Consider the following 26,579-nt stretch of genomic DNA (forward strand, 5'->3'; position numbering starts at 1 on the left):
TGGCCTGCTTAACTTCCATTCATTCAGTCATGGCGGTTTATAATTAATCGATGTAGTATATGGATTACGTGGCCCATAATCACTGTGGGCTCAAGTAGCCAATGGCATGGAACGTAGCACATCTAGTTTGCTATTTCATGATATCTAGTGTGTGCGCGCATTAAAAAAGTTAGCAAACGCCACAGAAGTCAGGTCTGCTCATAACTGCACAACACCAGCATATGACAATCGACTTTCATAAACAGGACGAGTTTGAAGCACAGCTCTCTTAATTTGCCACTCAATGTTCATCATGTCAATTCAGCTGTCCGTTGTCAAAGCGAGGTTGTTCGTAGCAGCCAAGTCGGTAACAATGTTTTGGCGGACTTCGTTGTAAATATCTGGTGTTCTGCCGAAAAATAGCCGCCCCGCGTGTTATGTCACCCCTGACGGAAGCGCCCACACGTCAACAACACCGGCATGCCGGAGATTGCCCGCAGTCATTCGGAGCACTGACGCGGCTGGTATATGTTGAACAATAGGATATAATGGGAACAATTGGCTCCGGCGCTATTTTTTGCCGGACCTGGAACGAAGATGCATTTTGCGCAGTTGGTAACAAAGAATCCGAACTTTAACAGCACGTCTGCTGCACGCGCGCACGCACGTGCACTTGAAGCGATAAATTGCAGCGGAAAAATTACCGCCTTCATTTTTATTTATCGTGCGATAAATGGAATTATTGCATATTGCGACAGGCTTAACTGAACTCATTTTATAATGCAAATAGGGTTGCTTAAAAGTTGGTGGGGTCAATTTGAGCATCCTGAAAAGTTGCTACGCTATGCAAACCTACGGCATTGTTCCATTAACAGAAGGACTATTATTGTTGTGGTAACTTAGTACGTATTAGGGCCAAATAAAAGGAAAACGAAGGTCTAAGAGATGTAAATCGTACTATTGCTACGAGAAAAAAAGTCTGATTATTACATAGGGTAATGTAGCTGTAATCAGCTACGCATTTTATGTATATGTACCATAGCTTAGAGCTATGAGATTAGCCTGGCTAATGAAATATTTCAACTAGATTTTTGATATGGTTCTTCTTGGGGAATAAAATGTGCCATGATATGACGCAATTTCGCCGTGGCACAACATAGCGAGGCTGTCCAACTCCGATACAGCCCACCACGTTTCACGAACATTGGAACATTCAAAATTTGGCTCTCACACATCTCCTTGTTAAGCTAAATGGCATCTCGATGTGCATTTCTGTGGAAATGTAATTCACGGAAACAAAAAAAATTCACTTTCTCACCGAAACAAACTCGTAAAATTCTTTACACGAGTTATGTCTTATATAATCTCCCCTACTCCTTGAAATAGGAAAAGTCGCTGTTTTCTGCAACAATGAAAAATAAATGCATTGGTGCTTGGGACTTTAATAAATATGCTTGCAGGAGTCCACCCACTTTTCACTTCCTGACAGCGTCTAACCTGCAGTGCGGCTCCTCCAGTTTTGTGCTTGATACATGCCGCTTTTCACACAGGGCTGCCGCAAGTGTGAAAGCCTTTAATGTGGATTGATCGGCTTCTGATGGGGAGCCAATTAGGGGAAAGAGGCGGGATCTGCAGACGTGACCAGGAAGCGACTGTCTTCTTGAATATTATAGCGGAATGCAAAGCGTTTTTTTTTTTTTTAATGTTTTCCCAAGTTTTGTCTGAAACACTTCATCTCCTCATTAAAAGCAGAGCTAAGAACGTCACTAAAAGCTTTTTTGACGGGGGAAAACAATGTTTTCACGCGTGTGATTGTCCAATCAGCAGCCGTGTATTTTTTTGAACGTTCTTCCCATTAATCAGGTCTTGATTGGTCGATCTTTCGCAGATTGATGTGAAATATATTCTTATCGAATATATGGACCAATCAATCTGGCGTGCCAGGTCAGCTGTGTGGTGCTGCACCCCCATTCTGTTGTACTGTACAAACCATCTTATTTGCAGTATTCATAAACACTCACAAAACATTTTCTCTCCGTGCAGGTTCTGCGTGGGAGAAATCCATCAGACAAATTGGATTTGAGAGGTAAGATTCCAAGCAAGTGTGACCACAAATGTTCACGTAATAACATTATTGTTTGTGTGTTTCATTGCGCTTTGCTCAGAGCTCTAAGTGTTTAAGTGTGGCCTTTTCCTCTTAAGTTTAGAGCGCGGACGTCGTGGTTTTTTTTTTTTTTTTTTTTATCTCACAGTTGAGCAATCAGGTTGTCAGGAACAGTGAGACTGACTAATGTTTTGGTGAAGGGCTGACTCTGCAGCAGCAGAATTCTTACACAATGCTGACGTGACCACACTTGGTGTAGTTTGCCTCCTTTGCGAGTTTTCAAACAGAGAGCACAATACGACCTGTTCCTTTAAACCAGGGGTGTCCAAACCAGCCCTCAAGGGCCGCTGTAGGTCCTGGTTTTTATTCCTACCAATCGAGCACAGGCAGTTTAACCAATGAAGTTTTTGCTAGAACAAGCAGCACCTTTCTGCAATCAACTGATAACACTTGTAAGGCACCAGATTGGTGAAAAGGTGTCGTCTTGTTTCGTTGGAGTGAAATCCAGCACCCGCTGCGGCCCTATGTGGAATAGTTTGGTACCCAACACAAGTGGGTAAGAACTAGGGATGGGCTGATACTTACTACACAAGTCACGATACGATGCACCTCGATGTGGCAGGGTCACTATACGATATTATAAAATGTTTAAAAAAAAAAAAACAAAACTATGGAATTAAATTGTATATGGCGGAAAACACTCGGGTGAGTGAAGTTCCGCTGTGAGACCCCCAATCTGGCCAAATTTCAAAATTGTCCTATATGCATGTGTGATACATCATTGGAAGGCTTAAAAATCTTAATTTTCTGGGGGACGAAAAATTTTGAAGAGGAGGGTGGGACCAAGCGAGAGCATAATTAAAGCCGGCATGATTTTAACGAGATATTATCGCGTACTTACCTTTTTTCGATCCAGAAACTCCATGTAGCATGTATCACCGAGTGTCAAGACACAGCTGTGAATGGCCACAGCTGGATTTTTGGGGGATTTTATGGGTGCAACACGTTAATATAACAAGGGTCGCGATGCAGAAATCGCAGACATCAAGGAGTGGTCGAGATTTTCATTTTCATTTATTTACCCTTTTAAATTTTTTTTTTTTCAATTTTCTTTGTTTGGATCGATTATTTATCATCTAAAATATTGGGGAAAATGTGACCGTATCGAAAAAAATACAATTATGCGATAGTTATGAGGTAGATATTTACAGACGCTATTTTTTTCTTTGTGACGTCATTTGTTTAAAATATGTGAGTGAATAATTTTTCAAAGTCATTTTTTTAAACTAAATATTAGACATCAATTAATGATTCTAAACCACAAATGACAGACATTTCGAATAATATATACGATTACTTTCTTTTTATGGTTAGGTTGAAACAAAAGCGGTTGCGTGACATCTGTAAACGGGGGTTTCCAGGGTAAGACGGACAAATTACAAATAGTTCGGGGGCTTAATGTGCCATGAATCTGCCATGGCAGCATATAGCCATATTGTTCTATCAAACACAATAGTTCTATTGGCTTAAAATACAGCAGTTTATTTTAAAGAGGGGTGCAAGAGCAGAAACTTCTTTTTCAGCCTCGTCTGTGTTTTCCACCATATACAGTTTTTTTGTTGCATTTGCACACACAAATACAGCACAATACAGACTACGTCATGAAGCGGCCACAAAACATGATAGCGATCGTTTGTAATCTCAAATTTTGTGGATTTTGGGATGTGAATGAATGTTATCAATACCTAGTGAAATACTTTCCAAAGAAAACGCTGTAAGCAAAAACTGGGAAAGCTATTATGCCGAAACAAAAATGAACAACAAATGATCCTTATAGCACTTGTGTTGCATTTTGTTCATTTTCGATTGGGATAAAAAGCATCGAATCAAATTTTGCTGCTTCGAGGACTCCTTTAATTAGAGTGGCATGGTAATGGTTTGTTTTGAAAGTGTTTGCATTTAGTTTTATCAATATGGGTGGATACACTGCCCTCTAGAAGCAAAAGTGAATATAACATTAGTCAGTTAACATGGCTGAATCCAGCTGCTCCCCGTTAAGACCAACATGAGGTAAATTTTTGTTTGCGCTAATGTTTTTTTATGCATTAGTAATTTAGTTTGTTGGTATATTTAGCAGTTTCTTTTGGGAATATGTGTTTGAATGATTTGTTAAGAGCATTGTAAAAAAAAAAAAGCTAGCATTTTATAGCATTTAAGCTAGCGGACTTTCGCAATGCAAGTAAGCCAATTGTTCTTTTGTAGTATTTCCTCATTCATTTTTTTAAAAATCGTTTGAGGGTAAGCTCAGGTATTTCAATTATTTTTAAATGCAATTATTGCTATTGTGAAATGAAAGTGCAGAATTTGAAGAAACACTCGGGAATTTTATTTTGTATTTGCATTTAATGCTCTTTTTAAAGTGCAATCTTAGCAAGCCTTTGTTTTACATCTCCTAAAATGTATTCTGCAACACATTAAATGACTCGATTATTTGAACTCATTAATAGATTAATCAATTACTTAATTAATTGTTAGCTTCAGCCCTGAACAAGAGCACATTTATATCATTTTCTTAAATAAATAGCCATTGAATTCGCAACACTGTTGGCCTCTTGGGCTTCAAGACCACTTGGTCGCGCCAATTGGCTGCAAATATTTATTGCTTCAAAAAGCTCCATTTGGTCATCACTTCTCCCTTTGGAGAGACAGACAACCTCTGCTGCCACCTTCTTTCAACACTGTTGTCGTCCAACGCGCCTCATGCCTCCCAGCATGCAATGCAGCACTACAGATCTAGCCAGCGCCACAAAATGACTGGTGGCTTGGCTGGTAAATCCATTTTTTCAAGCTCCATGCGTATCGTGACCTAACGATATTTTGAATTTTGTGAATCCTGTGAACTTTCACACAGAGGACTAACATCTTTAAAAAAGATATTAAATATCTGGTGAGATGGGCAGGAGAAGTGAGTGTTTGAAACGTCATGTTCCTCTTCTGCTATTGCAGAGGCAGAAAATATGCACAGTCTGTGTCGGTGTCTTTTCCAGGCAGTGTAACGACCTGACAATGACGGCAAAGAGCACTTTGGTGTCCCTCTGTGGCTTCCTGATGAAAAATAAATCCAGTTAGGCTGCCGCCATGTCTACACTGATCCCCTTTGCCGCGGTTTCCTAAGCATAAGAATGTCAATGTTAGCCACTGCTGCGACTTGGGTGCATTTCAAGTCAAGTCAAGTCAATACTCAACAGTATATTTGTGTATGTTCCAACTCCAGGACTTGTCACAAAGAATATATTTTTATGTAATGACCAAAAAAGTTCAACATTTGAGTGGTGATTAGTATCTTCTGTTATTTTGGCAACAGTTTTATCCTTTCGAGGACAGTTGTCTTTTTTGTTTTATGAGAGCTGTTCAAAAGTTGACACAACACTTTTAAAGGTGCAACGAAGTACAATACAGCAAGAGACTTTAAAATGATAGCAGACCGTAGTTTGGACACAAATCCATCCAAAAAAGTGACAAAAAATGTTTTCATTATTTATTTATTTATTTAATTATTTAACTGCCTTGGTCCCGCCTACAAAAAATCCCCAAACAGAAGATGATGTAACGCCCAGAATGAGCTGTAGATTTTTGCAATCTGCTAGCATGCTATCAATAGGCTTTAGCATTGAAAATCTAGACATTATCATTTCTCTGGTTGTGATGTCACAACCAGAATTGCTGAAAACAATGTCCCTGACACATTGTTTTCGGTGAAATAAATATGAATTCGTAAAAAAAGAGGACAAAACTAGCCAGATTTAAGTGCCGAATTTGTTTTATACATGTAAAATGTAAAATTCCATAAGTCAATTTCATTTTTTGGCATGCTAACCATTTCATAGAACCTTTAACCATATATATGGCAAGTGACTGTTTAGGTCAATTAAAAAACTTATTTGACAGTTAAGACCTTTAAAACTTTATTGGGCAAGTCTCTATTTTTTGTAATTAAAAAAAATTAAATGTTAGCACTTAATATTATATTATTTTTGAGTGTTTATTATTGTAATTTGTATTTTTTTATGTGTATAAATACTGTACATTTATGAACTAGAAAATGTGCTAGGCCTCCAATCTGTTTTGACTGGGAGGGGCCAATCATTCATTTGCCCCTCCCAGTCAAAACAGATTGGAGGTCTAGCACATTTTTTAGTTCATAAAGGGGCCAATCATTCATTTGCCCCTCCGAGTCAAAACAGATTGGAGGTCTAGCGCCGTCAATAATGGAACTCAAACATGAGCATTCACACCCAGTCCTCCAAGTTCCAATGAATTGGACGTCTGTTGTTGTCCACGACCGGCAATCAGTTAATTTTGGGTAACTTCCTTATTAATTTTTGGGTATTTACTATATTCTTCCTGTTGATTTTGGGTCAGTTTCTGTGATTTTGGCAATATCTAGGTCGCATTCCTGTGGATTTGGGGGCTTTTTCATTACACTTCCCATTGATATTTCGTCATTTTTCCCCTATTGGAAATGAATGGGGCCATTGGAAATTATGGGGATGTTTTTGTCAAATTATGATGGAACCGTACGTTGTTGGCAAAAACTTTGGTGTGTTTGTGATGTCCTGAATTTTTTATGTGTAAATTATGTGAATTGCATCAAAAAGATTTGAACATTTTCAATGTTTTTGCCATTGGAAATGAATGGAGCTTCTGTGTTAATAAAACCTTAGCTTTGCAAAGCGTCCCCAAAATGAATACAATGTTAATAATAGCTATAATAAACACGTTAAAATGAATAAAATCAGAAATACACACTGGTTACGCACCCAAGTAACGCTAAAGTAGATTTTTTTTTTTTTTAATAGTGTTTAACTCATTGAATGCCATTTCTGGTGCGAGACATCCAATTTACGTTGACTGGGAGGGGTGAATAAATGTTTGTTCATTTGCCCCTCCCAGTCAAAATGTATTATGGGATTGGATGCCTACCACTGTCAGTGGCAACCAATTATTGCCCTGCAAGAGTAAAACAAAAAAAAGTCATAATTTTTGCATGAAAGCGTACATGAGGATGGGTTTCTGTTTACCGTAAAACACAAGTAGGAACAATACTTTGGGTGATAAAACTCCGGTTTTAAAGGTTTTTTGAAAGCTGTTAGTCATTTAGGGACAATCATGACGCCTCATAAATGTTGTCCTCAAGCGGCGCCACAAAATCTCACCCAGTCACGCCAAGCTCAATACTACGGTAGCTTAGCTTTTGTGTTGTTTGGCTTTTTTTTTCTCGCACACAAATTTGGGTTTGACTAATAACACCCAAAAGTCTTTTTATGATTAGGAGTCGCTCTGAACATTCTCTTGTACTTAGTCACTTGTTTACAGCCTTGCATTGAAAGCACCAGGCTTTATTTCATTACAGTGCACATAAAAACAAAAGAATCCAGCGCATTAAAATAACACCTGAACAAACGGAAACAATCCTCATGTGAAGAGCTATTGTTTTCACAACGGTGTGCTGTGTTCTAGCGCAGTGGGATTTTGTAAGCTTTTTTTGTTTTGTCTTCTCAGCGTGATCGGTGCGGATGCGGGGAACGGCATCAGAGTGTTCGTACCAGATATCGGCATGTGCGTGGTGGGCGGGGCCATCTGGTTTCTGTGTCGCAGTCTGGTCCAGAAGAGGCCGCCCGAAGACATGGCTCAGGACAACGCTCAATTCCAAGCGGAGGAGCAAGTGCGATTTTCATTTTCAAAAAACAAAAAAACAAGTTGTTTGAAAGTCAAAGAAAAGCCGAACATTTAGTTCAGCGGGACGCAAAAAATGAACTTGCGTTTGTTTTGCCTTTTTTCTTTCCCAAACAATCTGTGCCAAGAAGTTAAAATCACAAAAATTAGTATTCACTTAAAAACCTGTAAAAATAGATATAATCGTAAATTGAAGAGCCTTAGGTATGACATGAATTAAAAGAAATTGGCCCATTCGCACACGCGAATAGTTTGCAAACACGAGCTGCTACTTCATGTGCACGAGCTACTACTTTGTGTGAACGAACAAGTACCGTATTTTCCGCACTATAAGGCGCACCGGATTATAAGGCGCACCTTCAATGAATGACATATTTTAAAACTTTTTCCATGTATAGGGCCCACCGCATTATAAGGCGCATAGAATAAACGCGACAGTAGAGGCTGGGGTTATTTTATGCATCCATGTGACGGTGCCGCGCTAAAGGGAATGTCAACAAAACAGCAACACAACAGCAAGGTAAAACATGTACTGCAACATTTATATCACATAGTGGAGGGTAACTTTTTTTCTTTTCCACAGTCACCTTTTTGTGTTAGATGGGTATATTATGATGGAGAGTGTTATTTGTTCTTTTCTTATTATAATGGTGCAATTTTGTAAGCCCGTTTTTGTTTGCAAATTTGTATAAATCTGTCAAAAAAACCCAACAAAAAACCTGTTGCGGCTCAATATTGATTCATATATAAGGCGCACCAGATTATAAGGCACACTGTCGGCTTTAGAGAAAATTTAGGTGCGCCTTATAGTGCGGAAAATACGGTACTTTGTGTGAACGAGTTTAAACAATTTGAGCGTGTGCGCGAGCTAAATTTTTTCCATTCATATCATGTCTGGGACTTCGTATTAAACAGTGTTGTTTTTTGGCAGCCCTTGCAATTTTTGTCTTTTGGATAATAATACTTATTTGTCTTATTCTTTTTAGTCCAGTGGTTCTCAACCTTGCTAAAGGTACCGAACCCCCCAAGTTTCACATGTAGATTCACCTAACCCTTCGGAATTAGATAATAAAGCTTTTTTCCCCTCCAAATTCAAAACCTATACATCTAAGATGGCAAGCTAATAATTTCGCAAATCCCTTGTATTCCCTCATACCAAGTGCGAGTCAACCTTCCACTGAGCAAACCAGTTCCTCCTCCCATCAGATGCAGGACTAGCAGTTAAAAGAAATGGATTAATGGTTCCCCCTTTTTCAATCCAAACTCAAAACGCACCTGTTCAGACTCGCCTGTCAATAATAATCCCTAATTTCTTTTAGTTTTCTGCTAATTATTTTTTATCTATTAGTATTTTTCGTTTGTTTTTACAATCGATTTAGTATTTTAAATTTGCCCTAAAAGCTCCATACTTTAATATTTTTACTGGCAGCGAAGGAACGAACATTGGACGTCTACTAGTGATAAACTCATTTAAATTGGCAGCAGAATGATAAATGGACACCACGCTATTGGAGATTTTTTACAGTGGCGTGCATAGCTGGCGGTCTGAGTAGGGCGATCGTTGGAAACTAGATCTCGAAGCGTACGTATTCCGCAGAATTTTTCTTAGTACTCCCAATGACGTCGTTTTAGAGACGTATCGGTGCAACACTATATTTAAATTAAAATGATTTATTTATGAATATTAATTATTGTGTATGATTACAATAATATACAAATAAACATACCCAATTTTAATTATTTATCCATGATTGATAAAACTGATGAAATATTAGCTGTGAATACTCTCAAGTATGACCCCTCGAGATCGGGTTTTAGCATTGTCACGTTTTTTAGTTTTGCCCTTTTGAACCTTTTCTGCTTGTATGAGCGTAAATTCAGTTATTCTTACTGAAAGGAAGAAGACGAAAAGCTGAGCTTGGAAGATCACATTCTGCTGGAGGAGGACTCTGACGGAGGCTACGAGGCCGAGGAAGACGAGGAGGATGAGGGTGAGGAAGCGGACGAGGAAGAGGAAGAGGAGGAAACCAGGGAGAGCATCAAGAGGAAAATTCTGCATCTGGTGGCGGAGGTGGCGTCCAAAGTGAAGGAGGTCATCGGGAACCTGATCACGACGGCGGGGAAGGTGGTGGTGACCATCTTGTTGGGGACCACAGGTGAGGCTTCATTCCTTCCTTTCAAGACACTTCCCGGAATACACCACATTGTGCGTGTGGGTTGTTTCAGGGATGATGCTGCCTTCCCTCACCTCGGCAGTCTACTTCTTCATCTTTCTCTTCCTTTGCACTTGGTGGTCCCTACGCCGCACCTTTGACACGCTGCTATTCAGCTGCATGTGCGTGCTGATGGCCATCTTCAGCGCCGGGCACTTGGTGGTTCTCTACCTCTACCAGTTCCAGTTTTTCCAGGAGTCCGTCGCACCAGAAGACGGCTTCATCAGGTCAGGTCCTCAAAGAAAAAATGTGTTAGGGAGTCAGCCAAAAATATTACATTTGTGCAAATCATGACTGTTGTAAATCTAATAGCCAGTGCTGTTTTTGGTAGCCCTTTGAATTTTTCATCTTAGTCTTTAGGACGATAGTACTTAATAGTCTTAGTAATATTTGACAGGCATGAAAATCTCTCACCTTTCGGCGAAATTCGCTGTTATGAAGTCAAAAAGGGTGACCTACGTGAATTGTGTAGATCTGAGGAGAAAGTTTTTTAAGGTTGGGGGGGGTCGGGAGATTTTTTTTTTAACGTCGGACGCTTGGTATGAAAGCGCCACAAAGCCCAAAAAGCGCACCAGAGTGGCTAAAGCATTGACTTATTTCAACAAAACAAAGGAGGGTACATTGTTGTGCCCGGTCTCTTCAATGCTAAGCTTGGCTGCACGTGGGCCATGAATGAACACCTAAAGCGCCATCACCCAGTTGTAATTTTGGAAGACGACAGGATACAATTACAAGCTGGACGATCGTAAGTCTATCTAACTAACTAACAAATTTTTTTATTGAAGTTGCTAAGCCTGTCGTGATATGCAAGAAGTCAATTTATCGCACGGCAAATGAAAATGAAGGCGGTAATTTTCACGGCTGCGTGTTATCCCCGCACGCGCGTGCATGCGTGCATATACACTGTATTTGTGCGTACATGCTGATGGCATATGAGACAACAGTTCCTTTCACAGATGTTTATTGGTCATCAACACGCTGTAGAATTAAATTGCAAACATACAAAATAAGGAAACACATCTATGTATATTAAACACTGTAAATGTTAGCTTTGCTACCTTGAGGCTAATGGGTAAAAAAGACAACCTACTTTAGCCTGCTATAAAACATTGGCAGCCTTCTCCAAAATGCAAACAAAAGCAGTTCAAAGGTGACACTTCAAACATGAAAAATTGCTGGTTAACATCATTTGCAAAAAAAAAAAAAAAATTGATTACTAGCACCATATGCAATGACAAAAAGAGCTTTTTTTGCGGCGTCTAAAGCTTACGGTGAGCAGTTTAGAAAAAAATTTATTAGATTAGTTGACTAATCATAAAAATAGTCTGCTGACTAATCGGGAGAAAATTAGTGGTGGTGCATCCCCTCATCCCATCCCTGAAAGCCGGTTGATGGGGGCGCGGGTGGCCCGGGGGTCCATCCTGGATACCTGGGAGGTGATAATGGCCCCTTTGCTGGGACAATGGATGTATGTCATACTACATGCGATATATTAAAACTGTTCCGATCAATCGGACATTCAGATCTCCACTCTCAGTGTCAAGCAGTTGAACAAGAGATGTTGAAGAAAAAAAAATGTATTCATTTACTCATCCACAGGGTTTATGCAGGTCATTAAAAGCATTGACAGTCATTAAAAGGATTTTTTTCAAAATTCAGGTCTTAAAAAGCATTAAACTAAATATTCAAGGCATTAAAAATTATGTATAATTAAAAACTTTTTTTACATAATTTATTAGAGCTGTCCAGTATTATCCGGTAGCCAATAATCTCGCCGAGCATTTTAAAATTATATCTGATAATATCGACATCGGTTTTTCATTATCGGTTTTGGAACAATATGCGTGTTGCCTTCAGAGAGGCAGCGTACACCCTGAACTGATTGCAAGCCAGTGGCAAACAAATTAATTAGACAATTGAATATAACAAAACAAGTTGTCCTAATAAATAAAAAGTGCTTTCTTAGCTTTCAATACACAATAACTTTTGCGAACACGCTTTTGTTTAAATTACGGAAAATATTTCCTTTTTTTTTTTTTTTTTTTTTTTTTTCATAGATTAGGAGAAGGCATCAAAACAAACAAAAGCAGCTGCAGGGTTGGTGGTATCACTCTCCCCAGTCGGTGCACACGTATGGACGTTCGGGCTTTTAACAGCACCACTACAAGCACCCTGCTTGTTATATTATGCATGAGGCAGGAGACAATCTATGACCACGGCGACTGGCTGTGGTTTGTGTAGTAACAACCACATTGTTTCACAGCTTGACCACACAAATTCAATTCACACTTCACACAATGTTTTATTAAGTCAAAACCTCAATTGCACATGTACTGGGCCTATGGTCTGATATTTGTACCATCAGAAACTGAATCTGAATGGTTTAGCTTGAATAGTTGAACTATGGAACTCTCTGAATAACATCATTTGAAATTGCATTGTCTGATTTGAATCATTGCATGAAAAACGGAATATATGCCATTTACGTGCTCACGAATAGCATGTGTTACATGTTCAAAAACAAATGTGTTGATAGGCCAAAGGATAGCTTTGTAGCCGTCTGTGTTGTCACTAAAAATCGGAAATTGAAATTTTGCAAACTGAATTTGAATCGTGAATTCTGAATGTTAAACATTCAGTGGAATGTTTTTGAAGTTGACTTAGAACAGTGGTTTCCAAACTATTCCACAAAGGCCACAGTGGGTGCAGGAGTTCACGCCAACAAAACAAGACGACACCTTTTCACCAATCTGGCGTCATACAAGTGTAATCAGTTGATAGCAGTCAGGTGCTGCTTGTTTTAGCAGAAACCTCATTAGTTTAACTGTCTGTGCTCGATCGGTATGTCACTTCCTGTTCATTTTAGGGCATTTGCAGGTGACTTCCTGTTGATTCGAAATCACTGCCTATTCTTTTGTGGACATTCTTAAAGTGATCCTCTACCTTAAATTAAAGATACACGATAATATCGGTCGCCGATAATTATCGGCCGATAATGGCAATTATGACGTCACACAGATAATCCAGATAATAAAAAAATTCAACCGATAATGCAATCCGATAATTATATACTTGATTTAGCCTCCAAATGTGCGCAACCGAAGAATTCAGCACGCCACCTCCTCAACCCCTCCCCTCTCTGAAGCCCCTGAGGGAGGAGGGGTTGAGGAGGCGGAGTTACACTACAAAAAATAGTTGAATATTATGGCGGCCGTTACTAAAAAAAACGAAGCTCTCGCCATCTGCGAAACATGTACCGCAGAAGTTCCACGAGGCTGAAAGAAAGCGTCTTCATTCAAAACCACTAACCCAGCATTCATTTAAAACTGCATCACAAAGATTTTTGGAACGAATACAGGCTGCTGCTAGCGGGAATGCTAAAGCTATTGTAAACACAAGCTAAACTACCAGGCTTGTGACAATACAGAGTCGGGTTGTTTGGGAAAGCAGCCCAAGGTGGGTGGTAAACTCGCATCTAAGGCTAAACACTGGCACGACTGGAGACCGATAGTCTGCAAGTAGCCGTCTTCCGACGGAGCCCGCCGCTCTGGCCGGTCCGCCTCGCCCTTGGCGGGGCGGGCAGAGCCCGGTTCCCCGGCTTCAGGACCTCCGGCGAACACCCCGGTTTCTCGAGCGTTCCCCCACGGCGTGCCAGCAGAGCCAGGCCCCGATTACGCCGCGGCGAACAGGCCGGTGCGGGCGGATTATCCGGTACGAACGTAGCCGCCGAGACGAGACATGATTTTTTTTTTTTTTTTACCGAAATGACCCGAGAGACAAAGCCCTACGACCATCATTCTTCATGAAAAACATGCCAATCACATTTTCACCACGGATATTTGGAAAAGTCATGTCCAGTAAGCAAGCTTATCATGACGGCACAGTGGTTAGATGATAATTTAAACATGGAGAAAACGAAGTCAGCCAGTCAATAATGCGTTCAGTATGTAAAATGAAGAGCGGTCAGATGACTTTGTAACGCTGCCTTTATTTTCGGCTTAACAAAATTCAGGCACAAAACAACACGCACGGAGATGCGAGCTCCAACTCCATCCAAATAGTACTGCCGTGTATCAGTTTAGCTGCTGTAAAGCACATGTCGTGAGTGCCGCAAATGTAAACAAAGCGCTGCAGAATGGGTACATGACATCTCGCTCTTCGAGTTAATTATTTTCACAGCGCGTAATAAAGCATATAACATTAGCAATCACTTTTCAAATTAATTTAACTTATTTGTCTGCTCAATTACAGTCACAGTAGATAATCAAAACTTATTGGCACTTATTAACACTTATCAATTTAAATATGCACATTCCTGTTGTAATGAAATAACAATAACATTCTGTAGCCACAAATATTATTCAAAAAAAGTTTTTTTTTTTTTTTTTAAGGATAATAATGTATTGCTTAAAATAAGGCTGTTAAGATTATTTTCAGCTAGCTATTTTTCTTCCAAGAAATCAGAGAAATACACTTAAAGCGCTGGCAGATAATTTCACTTATTTCTAATAGATTTACACTTATAAAACTGACTAGTTTTAAGGAGGTGTGTTTTGCAGTGTGTTAATGTTATATATGTTAGGAATGGCTTACTTTTAAAGGTATTTTTGTGCAACTTAGGTATTTACTCTGTAAGTAATTATTGCCAAAAGATTACCATTACACAATGTTAGACAATCTGTCATTATTTAGATGTTGGAATTGAATACTTCTTCATATTTTATGTTGAAAAAAAAGAGCAATAAATTATATTTTTGCACAGTAATATTTTCTTTTGTGTACACTTTAAAATTTTACATAAATCTTTTAATAGAATTATCGGCTTGACATTATCGGTTATCGGTTGGAATGAGGAGGAAATTATCGGTTATCGTTATTGGTTGAAAAATGTATTATCGTGCATCACTACCTTGAATACTTGTAGGCTCGAATAAACCACAAATGTTCTCTTGCACTAAAATATGCTGTTAGAAACACATAAAATGTTGAATCAATGGCAGTATTTTATCATATTTAGTACATATTTTGACCGATAGTTGGTGCCATGTTTTGCGGGCTCGCAGTGATGACGTAAATGGGATGTTTCCAAATGTGTAGCGTGTACAACAATTGCGTATTGCTGCCTAAACTCTCTTAATAAAAATGCCACGATGTGCTGCTTTTGGATGCAATTTCCAGTCAAATGGTAACAAGTGGAGTGACGTGAGTGATCAAGGTGGAATTATTATTTTTTGTGAATAAATGAGCATAAATGGAAGCTTCTCCCCTTTTTGGTCCCAGTATGCTCGTATCCTACCTACCACGTGTTACAACTGGCGCCCGAACATTTTTCCTGGATCCTCAATCAAGTAAGGGATCCGTCTTATTTCTGGATCTGACGGTCCCACCGCGGCTGCAATATTGGTTCTGGATCTGTCTAGTTTCTGGAAAACGCGATTTGGATTACTAATTGCTATCTTTTTTGTTGACTATTCTTCGTGGGAGTTTTCCCCAAATCATACCAAATGATTAAACCACTATGTCACGCTACGGTGACGACAGTGACTCGAACATGGACCTTACTTTTATGTTGGAGTTCGTCTGGGAACGCGTGTGTGTGTACCGCTGAGCTCCCGAGTGATGAGTGGTCAAGGTGAAAATATTATTTTTTGTGTGAATAAATGTGCATAAGTGGAAGCTTCTCCTCCCTTTTGGTACTCCTGTGCACGTATCCTACCTACCACGTGTTATAATGTACAAGACATGGATTACACTCGATTCCAGGATTTGTTCCCGTCAAACTGTTGGCTTGTACTGTATGTAAAGCATACGACAGCTTTGGACACTAACAATCTACATAATTATACTGGGATAAGTTTGAAAACGCAATATCTTATCTTGAAGATCTGCCAACAAAAAACGGAGTTCTCAACAGCATACACTCTCTGCTCCGTTATCATTGAGACGCACTTGCAGCGAGTACATCACCAGTTTTGCCCAATTCTTCTCTTTTAAGGTACTGTATTTCCTGTTCTCATTTTGCCTTTGCTGCTTGTCTTGTGAATGACCGACAGTGCTGTCCTGCTCTTCACTTTTCCGATCTGGTTCAAATTGGAAGGGCAGAACCGACGACATGTTGGGGTAGCTAAGAGTGACACGCTGGAAGTTTGGCCGGGTGACGTCACGCACTGCGACGTAACAAGAATGGCGACCCATCACTTAAAATAATTTTACAAATTTTATTAAAACGAAAACATTAAGAGGGGTTTTAATATCAAATTATTATAACTCATACTAATATTTATCTTTTAAGAATTACTTGTCTTAAAGATCGAGGATCACTTTAAGTCACTTTCTGTTCAGTAATCCAAAATCAATAGGAAGTGACCTGTGAATGCTTCGTTAGGAAAAGGAATATGCCGAAAATGAACAGGAAATGACAAAATTAATTTGTTGCCTGGCATTGGCTGCTACTGAGGCCATAGACGTCCAATCCGTTTAAAATGGGAGAGATGGCAGGGAATGAACATGGATGGCAGCGAATGAATAAATGTTCATTCGCTGCCACCCCCCACATCCAATGTATTGGATGTCTACTAGTGATTAGGCACGTGCCAGTATGATATTCTGACATTAAGTAACACGGTTTCACAGTATAGCAATTCAGCTCTTAAATGTGTTACATTGAACAAAACATATTAGCAAATTGGAAATTGGTATAATTTTAAGTTAAAATAAATGAATAAAAAACATCAAAATATTCATTAATTTTCTTCAAAATGAAATTAAAATAAATGCAGTACTTTAGGTGAGCCGAAACCCACAGCCACAACTCAACATCATTACCATCTGAGCAAAAATAATTAAATTATTTTTCATAAAAAGCACGAGTGTATGACTCATATCATGTTTACATCATACACACACTCTCTCTCAACACAGACAGTTGCCAGGGAGAAAAACACCACGTTTTACCACCGCTAGACACACTAAACACGCTGGAGTTAACGCTCGTAGCTGATGGGCAACGTTCATGACAGCGTTTACTAACCTTTAATTTCGCATAAATGCGAAATCATATTGGAGGTATTCAGGGGTCGCGTTAACCAAATATTTTCCGTCGTTGACCGGTTTTTTAAAACAGTGATGGAAAAAACTGAAGTCTATTCGTCATTTTGACAGGTTGCAATTCACACCCCAGACCACAGGGTGGCGAGTGAGCATATTAATTAGCTATTGTCTCTCTTGATGCATGACGTCGTTGGCCTTACTCGGAAAAATGTCAAGGCAACTGAGTGTCCGAACTAAGGTTACGTTCATACTACAGGTCTTAATGCACGAATCCGATTTTTTCGTGTTTTTCCGACTCGAGTGAGGCATTAACTTGACGGTCTGAACGTGACAAGTCGCATAGAACGGGACCATTTCAAATCCGATCTGGGTCACTTTCGTATGTGGTCTAAATCCGATCTGGGCCACATTTTTCCAGACTGTCGCGACGGTCTGTACTGTCCAGTCCCGCAAATCGGATTTAATGCAGCAATTACGTCATCAAAAAGCGAGAGACGGTACGGTAGCTACGGTAGCGATGCAGCAGTGCGTTATTAGCGCCTAGCTTGCCTTGAACACGGCTTTTTAGGAAGGGACGGACTTGACAACAGTCATAAAAAAATAAAAATAGGTTTGAGGATAAGCCTGAGAATGATCGGTTTTCTCTCTGCTCCATATAAGCAATATTTCAACATTGCTTACACAGCCGAGAGTCGGGGCAAACTGCCCGTATGTGCGTGTGACATGCACGAACAGTGCGTGCATGCTATCGATCCATATACTTTGAATATAAGCCTAAACGGGGATTATATATGCTTGTTATTTGTGTCCTCTTTTTAACAGCAACAAGCCTGAGGCTACGTTCATACTACAGGTCTTAATGCACGAATCCGATTTTTTGTCATATCTGCGCACTAATTCGCAGTCCGACATGCGCTGAGCAAGACGACCTGCATGCGCAGAAGCATCAAAACAAATGACCATACAATCACACATGCTGGCTGTCATCCGTCATTCCAGGGATATCATATTTTGCTTATTAAAAAGAGGACACAAATAACAGGCATAAATAATCCCTGTACAGGTTTATATTCAAAGTATATGGATCGATAGCATGCACGCACTGTTCGTGCATGTCACACACACATACGAGCAGTTTGCCCCGACTCTCGGCCGTGTAAGCAATGACTTGTCAAGTCCGACCCTTCCTAAAAAGCCGTGTTCAAGGCAAGCTAGGCGCTAATAACGCACAGCTGCTTGATGTGTGATGGCGCGGTGTGGATTCTCTGTTAAGCTTGTTCGGACAAAATATTAATTAAAGATGAATGAAAACTAACAAGCTGCAAGTCATTTGTGTTACAATGACATGTTTGCACAGGCATATTGATTTTGACAATGTACATTGTTCAAGGCATACACGCTGTTATAAATGCTCATACTTGAATTCTTATTGTTTACAATACATTTTTATAAACTTAATGTTTAGACTGCATGTACAATTGTTAAATATATCAAATTGAATGCTGGTAACTAAATCAACTAGAAACTTAATCTGTATTTCATGCATTGATTCAGATTTTCAAATTATATAACAGTCCGCTTGGGCGACTTTATCGTCATTTATCGTTATCGAGGTAAATCTGCTCAATTTATCGTGATACGTGTTTAAGGCCATATAGCTCACCCCTAGTATATGTTGAACCTTCAATGAATGAAATTTTAAAACTGTTTTCATACTGTATATAGTGTGCACTCCATTATAAGACGCAGTAGTAGTAGTAGTGATTGCATTATGGATCCACTAGATGGAATTGTGCTTAAGGGAATGTCATGCCATGGTTAACCAATATTGATACACATATACGGCACATCCGAATTTAAGGTGCGCTTTCGACTTTTGAGAAAATTGAAGGCTTTTAGATGTGTATTATAGTGCAAAAATACTGTAATTACTTATGATCAATGAAAAAACACCTCCTTAAAATCCACTTGGAATGCTGATGGAAACGCAAATATTTTGGCTAACCCGGAAATACTACATCGATCAACCACACGGTTTAAAAAAATCTGTTTTCCTCCCTGCAGGTACTTCGGCATGTCACCCGTTATTCAGAGCGACTGCGGCCGAACGTGGAAGCTAATTGTGCACCCCAAGCGCAAGTGGCACCACTTTGTCAATCCTGTCATGCTGCTGCTGCTCTACTACACGTTGGCCACTCTCATACGCCTCTGGCTGCAGGAGCCCATCGAAGAGCTTACCGTAAGGCTCTCCTCCTTACACTATCACTGATAAAAAAGCATTTCACATGTTAATAACATTGACATTTTTCATTGACTTTTTGACGATGACAGACGTCCAGTCATGTGGCTCTTTTCATCCTTCTGCTGTGAATTTACATTGGTTTATCACTAGTAGATATCCAATGGATTGGACGTCTATCACTGTCATTGGCAGCTAATTTAACCGTTTAAGGTCCAGGTCTATTTTGTCCGATTTTTGCATTCCTTTGATGTTGCATTTTTACAGTATTTCAACGAAAAAAAAAGTTCACAGTGGCCTGGTTTGGTCCCTTTTTTGCAGGACACCATACACATCGTCACCAAACTGTTTTTATTTATTTATTCATTCATTTTTTTTCCCACTGACCAAATAAAATCAACATTTTGGATCCAAAATGTCAACAACAACAAAAAAAAAGTCAAAATTTGTAATATTGATGTCCAATTGACAACCAAATATGTGCAACGAACCGTTTTGAAGCCTGATAATATTTATTCGACTTGTTAGGATAAACATTCAACAGAAAAAAAGACAAGACTGAATAGTTATATATTTGAAAATTAAGGAGAAACAACAGGTATGGTCATAGGCGTTTTTGGCCTTTATACATACTGTGGTCAAAACAGGTTATATACAGTACACCAACAGTGCACAATAGAGGAAATAAAACTTTTAAGACTTTTAAGGGTCAACAAAAATCTCTCCATAATTTTAGATAGCCCCATTCATTTCCAATTGGGAAAAAAAATGACCTGATATCGACAGGATTTTTTTGGGTACCCAAGCATTCGTATCTTGAGTTACCACTGTCATCAAAGATATTGTCAAAAGAAACAAACAAACAAAAAAAAACATGTTTTGTAATAAATAAATTAAGATATCTGATCAGACTCTGTATCGACAGATCTTCAAAATCGGTGAGTCGAACTCTGATGCAAGAATAAGTGATCGGGACAACTCTACTATCGGGACACAAACTCTGAGACACATTGAATTAAAAGAAAGAAAAGTGAAACTGCCCATGCAGCTGTTATTGGATGTTTTAAGGAAAGGTTTCAGCCTTTTGACAAAATAGTAACCCTGGAGCTGTTTTCGAGAGTCAGGCTAAAGGCTGAACACACAAATGTATCATGACATGTTCCATCTGTGGGAACTGAAATCCGAGACCTATTTCTTTGGAGCGCACTGCACCATGTTTCAACACCATGGGCTGTATTGCATCTCGAAGACATTCCACAGTGTGTTGGAACCAAGGGTGTAGGTTTTGTCTCAATATTGGGAGGGACGATATAATAGCATAACCTGCATGTGCACCTTTTGCCGGGGACGGGACATTAATAAGACCAAACAGATTGGGTGAACATTTGGGTGAACGGGGTACATTTCTCACCAGTGTTGTTTTCGGCAGCCCTTTTAATTTTCACCTTAAGTCTTTTGGACGAAATACTTATCAGTCATGTTTTAGTTATTTCAAAATGTGCTTGTCTTTGTCTAGTTTTACTCGACAAAAACTCAGATAAATTTCGTCTAGTTTTAGTCAATAATTCTCAAAATGTTTTCGTCTATAAACTTCGAAAGGTTGGGTCCATGAATAAATAAATGAGAGGTGTCCATCAATTTCGAATGAACATTGACTGGCATGCACATAATTGTAGATTCTACAAGGACATCAACATCTTCATGATGATAATACACCAGGGGTCAGCAACCCTGGTCCTTGAGTGCCAATATCCAGCCTGTTTCCATGTCTCCCTCCTTTGACACACCTGAATCAAATGATCAGCTCATCAGCAAGCTCTGCAGGAGCCTGATAATGATCATGATTATTTGATTCAGGTGTGTTAAAGGAGGGAGACATGGAAAACAAGCTGGATAGTGGCACTCGAGGACCAGGGTTGCTGACCCCTGTAATACCCAATCGGCAGGAAAACAGCACATTATTTGCAGTTAATTAAACTCACCTGGACGGCACAAACTCTATGTAAAAAGTTTTCCAAGCATTTAAAATGCTAAATGCTAATCCTAACGTGAACGCTATGCTAGCACTACAATTTAGTTTAGTGTGTGATGATCACTCAGCACGGACCTATAAAGGCTAAAGTAACATGGCATAGCCAAGATAAGAAAACAAAATTTACCAAGCAGCACTTGACACGTATGTTTCACAAAAGGAGCCTAGAATAGGCACACGCTTACTCACCGGGTGAGTAAGCCTGTGTGTGGGGCGGGGGCACGTCACATGAATGACTCGCGCAAACACTGATACGATGCGTGCTAACAACACTTACGATAAGAAAATATCACACATTGTGAATTTATGACGGAAACTATGACGAAATACCATCTCGTTCTAGTATCGTCGGACGACAACTGGCATCCATCTCGTTATGTTTTAGTTTCCCAAGACATGTTTTTAGGTCGTCACCGTGACGTCATCGACATGAAAAAATTGTTTGTTGATCAAATCTTTTCGTTATCGTCATTATTGACGAAAACAACACTGGTTCTCACGAATTTGAAAATTAATTGATAGGCTAAATGATCAATGCAAAATAAATAAATCTGTATCAGACTAACTTTCACATTGCAAATATATAACGTCTTGATCTGATATTTTTTCTTAAATCTTGTCGAATAGTTTTCTCCATCTTGTTTTGAGTGTTAAAGACTAGTTAACAGATTAATACGTCAGATTATTCCACTTAAATTAAGTATTTGTTCTTTGTAAACCCATACGTCTAAAAGTTTGTTTTTTTAAATTCACCTAAATCCAGAAAAACTTGCTTTTAAATTTTTGAACAATATCTATTCTTAAATTAAGAACATTTTTGACAAACAAGCTTTTTTTTAAGCTAAAATACACAAACTTTTTTTGCCTAAAATAAGTCTATTAAGTTTATTTTCAGCTAGCTATTTTCTGATTTCAAGAAATCTAAGTGAGTAATATTTAATTGAAGCACTGGCAGATAATTTCACTTATTTCAAGTTGATTTTCACTGAAAATAAGGCAATTTAACTACTTTTAAAGGAGGTGTGTTTTGCAGTGCATATCTATTGGTTCAGGTTATACACCGTTCGATTCAAACCTGTTTAAAAAAAAAAAAAAAACTACTAAAAAAACATTTTGAAAACGTCTAGAGTAAATGTCTAGATTTTATTAGCAAATTTAAACTACAACATTTGAACATACGTAAATTACATTAACATACACAATAAACACAAACTTTTTTATAATCTCAACTACCTAGGAAACGAAAAAAAAATAAACATTTGTCTTCAGACCACTCAACATTGCCGTCAGAAATAAAGAAAGCAAATATAACTGAAAAAACTTCCTAGGAAATAACAAAAATTAAAATGGAGCCGTCCTTCACTATTGCTTTTGTCCACAAGCACAGCCAAGTTCGGGAAATTCACACAGATTAATGTTATGCTAACTCTGATGACTTTCAGTAGCAAAATTAGTGGTGTGTTCCCAACCTCTACAATATTGACATAATTTTACATTACTTACAGTGGCTGCTGCTGGCAGAGGAACGCTTCTAATATTCCTTGTCTTCGAAGGGGACGGAGTAGGCGGCATGTTGTATCTGTGTCGGGGCTGTGATTGTGTGTGTGTGTGTGTGTGTGTGTGTGTGTGTGTGAGTGGGCGGGGGTCAAGTCATCAGCAAATCAAACGTGCATTTAAGGGGAAAAATGGACTGGCAAATTCTATCCTTACAACATATGGGAAGGCAATCTAAATTACCTATAGACCCTACCCACCGACGTCACAAAATCACGTGATCGCTGTATTGTTCCGCCCCCTTGTCCGTCATTTTGTGTCTGTATTATCAATGGTCTCAATTGATCGAGCAATTCATAATGCATTTCATGGAAGACCCGGTGCTTTCGGATGCCGTAAACTCACTTGATGCGTTGCATAAAAGGCGTTATGTGGAAAAGCTTCAGTTTATCCATTCGCCAGATCCATATTTGATGCCTAAATCGATGTTTTTCGACCCGCTGTCTCAGCCGTATTTGCCTGACATCTGCTAGCTACCCTGATATGTACAACTATCTTGTCCACACAAAATCAGCCTATTCTCACGAAAGTTTGAAAAACTTTAAGAGCTTGGAGGCTTATAAATACTTCGTTGCTGGTTGGGTGAAACAGGTCCTCGTCCACGAAAATTCGGCAGGAATCTATCTTGTGCTTGGAAAGGTGAGTTACGAAATTTTCAATTCAAAATCTTTTGTTCTTGCTAACATCCACTGTCAAGTCTAATGTATTTCATGTCATTTGTCAATGGAGCTAGGGCTTTTAATGTTTATATGGTTTAGCGATAGCACTCTCACTACATACATAGTTGTATGTTGCCGGCGATTAGCCTAGCAATGATCTTAATTGTGGTTGTCAGCCCAAAATCCTCTAAATATATATTAAATGCATCTTACCAGATATAAAATGACTACTACATAATCTGTGGTAATCGTTTGGAGCCCAGTTTTCTCGTCGAATTGCAGCAGCCCATCTCGCTCTCTCCTCTCCGAGTCTCTCGGAATCCGGTAGAACTTCAAGTCTCTCCGTCTATCTTCTCTGTTATTGCAACTGACCGCCACACACGCCTTCACCAATTTGATTATTAATGTTAACGAGCAGAAAAACACGCCGTAAATAGGAGGAATGTACGTAGCCGTAACAGGTAAACACGATGTGTTGACGGACAATTGGGCGGCACCAGTCAGGAGGGCTGAGTTGTGACGTCACGTGGGTAGGGTCTATATACAGTATATTGCCTTAAAGTTGGTGGGGACAATTTGAGCATCCTGAAAAGTTGGTAGTGTTATTTCCCTACCGTCTCTATGCAAACCTACGCCCTTTGTTAGAACTTTAATGTCTTTCACATCATGGTTTGCAGCGCTGCGCCTCTGTCTTGTAATGGAGCTATAGACTGATGTTTTTTGTGCGAGGTCATTACTTGTAGGCCTGACAGGGCTGTATCCATGTATTGATCCCTTTTGTGTTCACTTTAGAAGAGGCTAATAATAAAACATGGTTAGCGTATAAATCCTTAGTTGGCGGGCGTGCTCAATAATCAGATTATAATGGACCTTGTGTTCTTTTATGGTTTCTCGGATATCATTTTTTTGGGTTGTTTTTTGGAATTAGAGTTTAGAAAATGTGTAGTTTCGCCTTGGTTAATAAAGCGAAGGAGAAACAAACTGTTGGTTGTTAAACCCTGTTAAGCCATCAGCCAATGTAACGGCGTGCAATCACAACAGCGGGTGTGCTGTGTATACTGTAAATTCAACATGGCTGCCACTGAAAGTTGAGCTCAACACAGATTATCCTGTTCGCAACCTAAAGGCATGCATGTATTTTGATAGCCTTTATTTCCTGATTCATTGATTCATCATGCAGTACCATCTTGAAAACCTCAACCGTCCAACCACTTCCCTGGTCATCTGATTTTGAGCCAATCAGGAGAAAGAGGCGGGAGCTGAAGACATGACCAAGAAGCAACTACCTGGTTGAATACAATGTCAGAATACAAAGCCGTACTTGTCGAATAGATAGTTCAATTTCAGAAGTTTTGTTAGAAATACACTTAATTTCCTAATTCAAAGAGGAGCAAAGAACATCACTATAAGCAGTTTTTAGATGGAGAAAGATATTTTTCCGAGTGTGACAAGACGAGCCATCGTCCAATCAGCAGCCCCATATTTTTTAAGCCCCCGACTATGAAACAGGTCTCGATTGGATCTTTCCCATGATTGATATATTCGTAGCGGATAGGCGGAACACTCAATCTGGAATACTGGGTTAACATTTCGAAGCACCATGACAAAATTTCTGCCGGCATTGGATAGAAAAAGCCTTCATCTTTTCCTCAATGCATTTCGGCTCCAAGAAACAAGCAAACTGGGAAAATGCGACTTGAACTCAACGCGCGGCGGCAGCCATATTAGATGTTTAGATGGCCAACCTGCTGTTGTGATTGGACAGCATAACTTCACATGACCAATAGGTGTACAAATTCCACTAAGCAAAGATTAACCTCAAAATACAAGAAAAACTGCACGAGTACATGTGGAGAAACAATAAATCCCCTTTCATACATACACTGAACTCCGGTTAAATCCTGGGATTGAAATGGCTAGCCCCTATGTCTGAAAGCAATTTCCTCAGTCGACTGACACGGAGATGACACAGACATTAAACGGGTCGCGTCCTTGTGTAATGTCTGGGATTTACCCTGGATGCGGCATGTGTGAAAGCAGCTGTTTAATTCCTGGGTCACAACGTGAAGGCTGAGGACGTAAATATCATGGCATGCTGATCGTTATTTCCTCTTTCTTGCGAGTAATACGAAAAGTGGTAAACAAACATCACAATTATCAACATGGCAAACTGGAAAGATGGCAACAATAAACTGGAAACATAATAAAATTAAATTGCTACTGGATCTTTAAGCTGAGGAAGAGACAGTCCATCGTCCATCTTTGGAAATGAGTGGTCTATTTTGTTGTCGATGCCGACCAAAAAAGACATATTATCCGGGTTGTAAAATCCCACCCCCGCCGTCCCTGCACAGTGAGCGCCCGTGTCTCCGACACGTCAACACTTTCGTCTGAAAGTGTATAACCTGGATAATTCCCAGTACATCTGTCCATGTATGAAACCCATGAGACGGTTAAATCCCGTGTCATCTTACACGGGAATTCAGCAGGATATAAGTCTGAAAGGGGCTAAAAGTGTACCCCCCCCAATTCAGGCCAATTGATGCGCTTTCTTTTCTGTTACAAACAAAACAATAATAATAAAGTTATTGTAAGTTATTGTTATTCATTGTAAGTTGATCAATATTACTTTTTTCCCTTTATTATTAAATAGGGCACAATGTTATGCAGAGGCGTACTGTATTTTCCGCACTATGAGGGGCACCTAAAAGCCTTCAATCTTCTCAAAGTCGATAGTGCACCTTATAAGGGTGTAACGGTACATGTATTTGTATTGAACCGTTTCGGTACGTGGTGCTCGGTTCAGAACGGAGGCGTACTGAACAAGTTTCTGACATAATGTAACCCTTACTTTTCGAGGCTGTGAGGCGATCAGGTTACAGTTTCTTTGTGTAGATTATATTTACTCCGCGGAAGGACAGTATAACCCAGAAACGTCAACGGCGCGACAACATGGCCGCCGCGAGAACGCAGTGAAACGCGGGCGTTAAAGTCAATCAGCCAATGCACACCA

At 39.5% G+C, this 26,579-nt stretch overlaps 1 protein-coding gene across 3 annotated transcripts in view; it reads left to right on the forward strand.

The window, feature by feature from the left end:
• The window catches only part of LOC130929742 (piezo-type mechanosensitive ion channel component 2), a 179,793-nt gene that overhangs the window by 59,020 nt on the left and 94,194 nt on the right, over positions 1-26,579 (forward strand). For all 3 annotated transcript variants that reach the window (XM_057857178.1, XM_057857179.1, XM_057857181.1), the window contains exons 4-8: positions 2,023-2,065; positions 7,646-7,808; positions 9,717-9,975; positions 10,046-10,259; positions 19,147-19,321. In XM_057857178.1, the coding sequence (XP_057713161.1) occupies positions 2,023-2,065; positions 7,646-7,808; positions 9,717-9,975; positions 10,046-10,259; positions 19,147-19,321 (854 nt within the window). The remainder of the gene's footprint in view (positions 1-2,022; positions 2,066-7,645; positions 7,809-9,716; positions 9,976-10,045; positions 10,260-19,146; positions 19,322-26,579) is intronic.

Source organism: Corythoichthys intestinalis, chromosome 14 (assembly GCF_030265065.1).
Source record: "Corythoichthys intestinalis isolate RoL2023-P3 chromosome 14, ASM3026506v1, whole genome shotgun sequence".
Lineage (NCBI taxonomy): Eukaryota > Metazoa > Chordata > Actinopteri > Syngnathiformes > Syngnathidae > Corythoichthys > Corythoichthys intestinalis.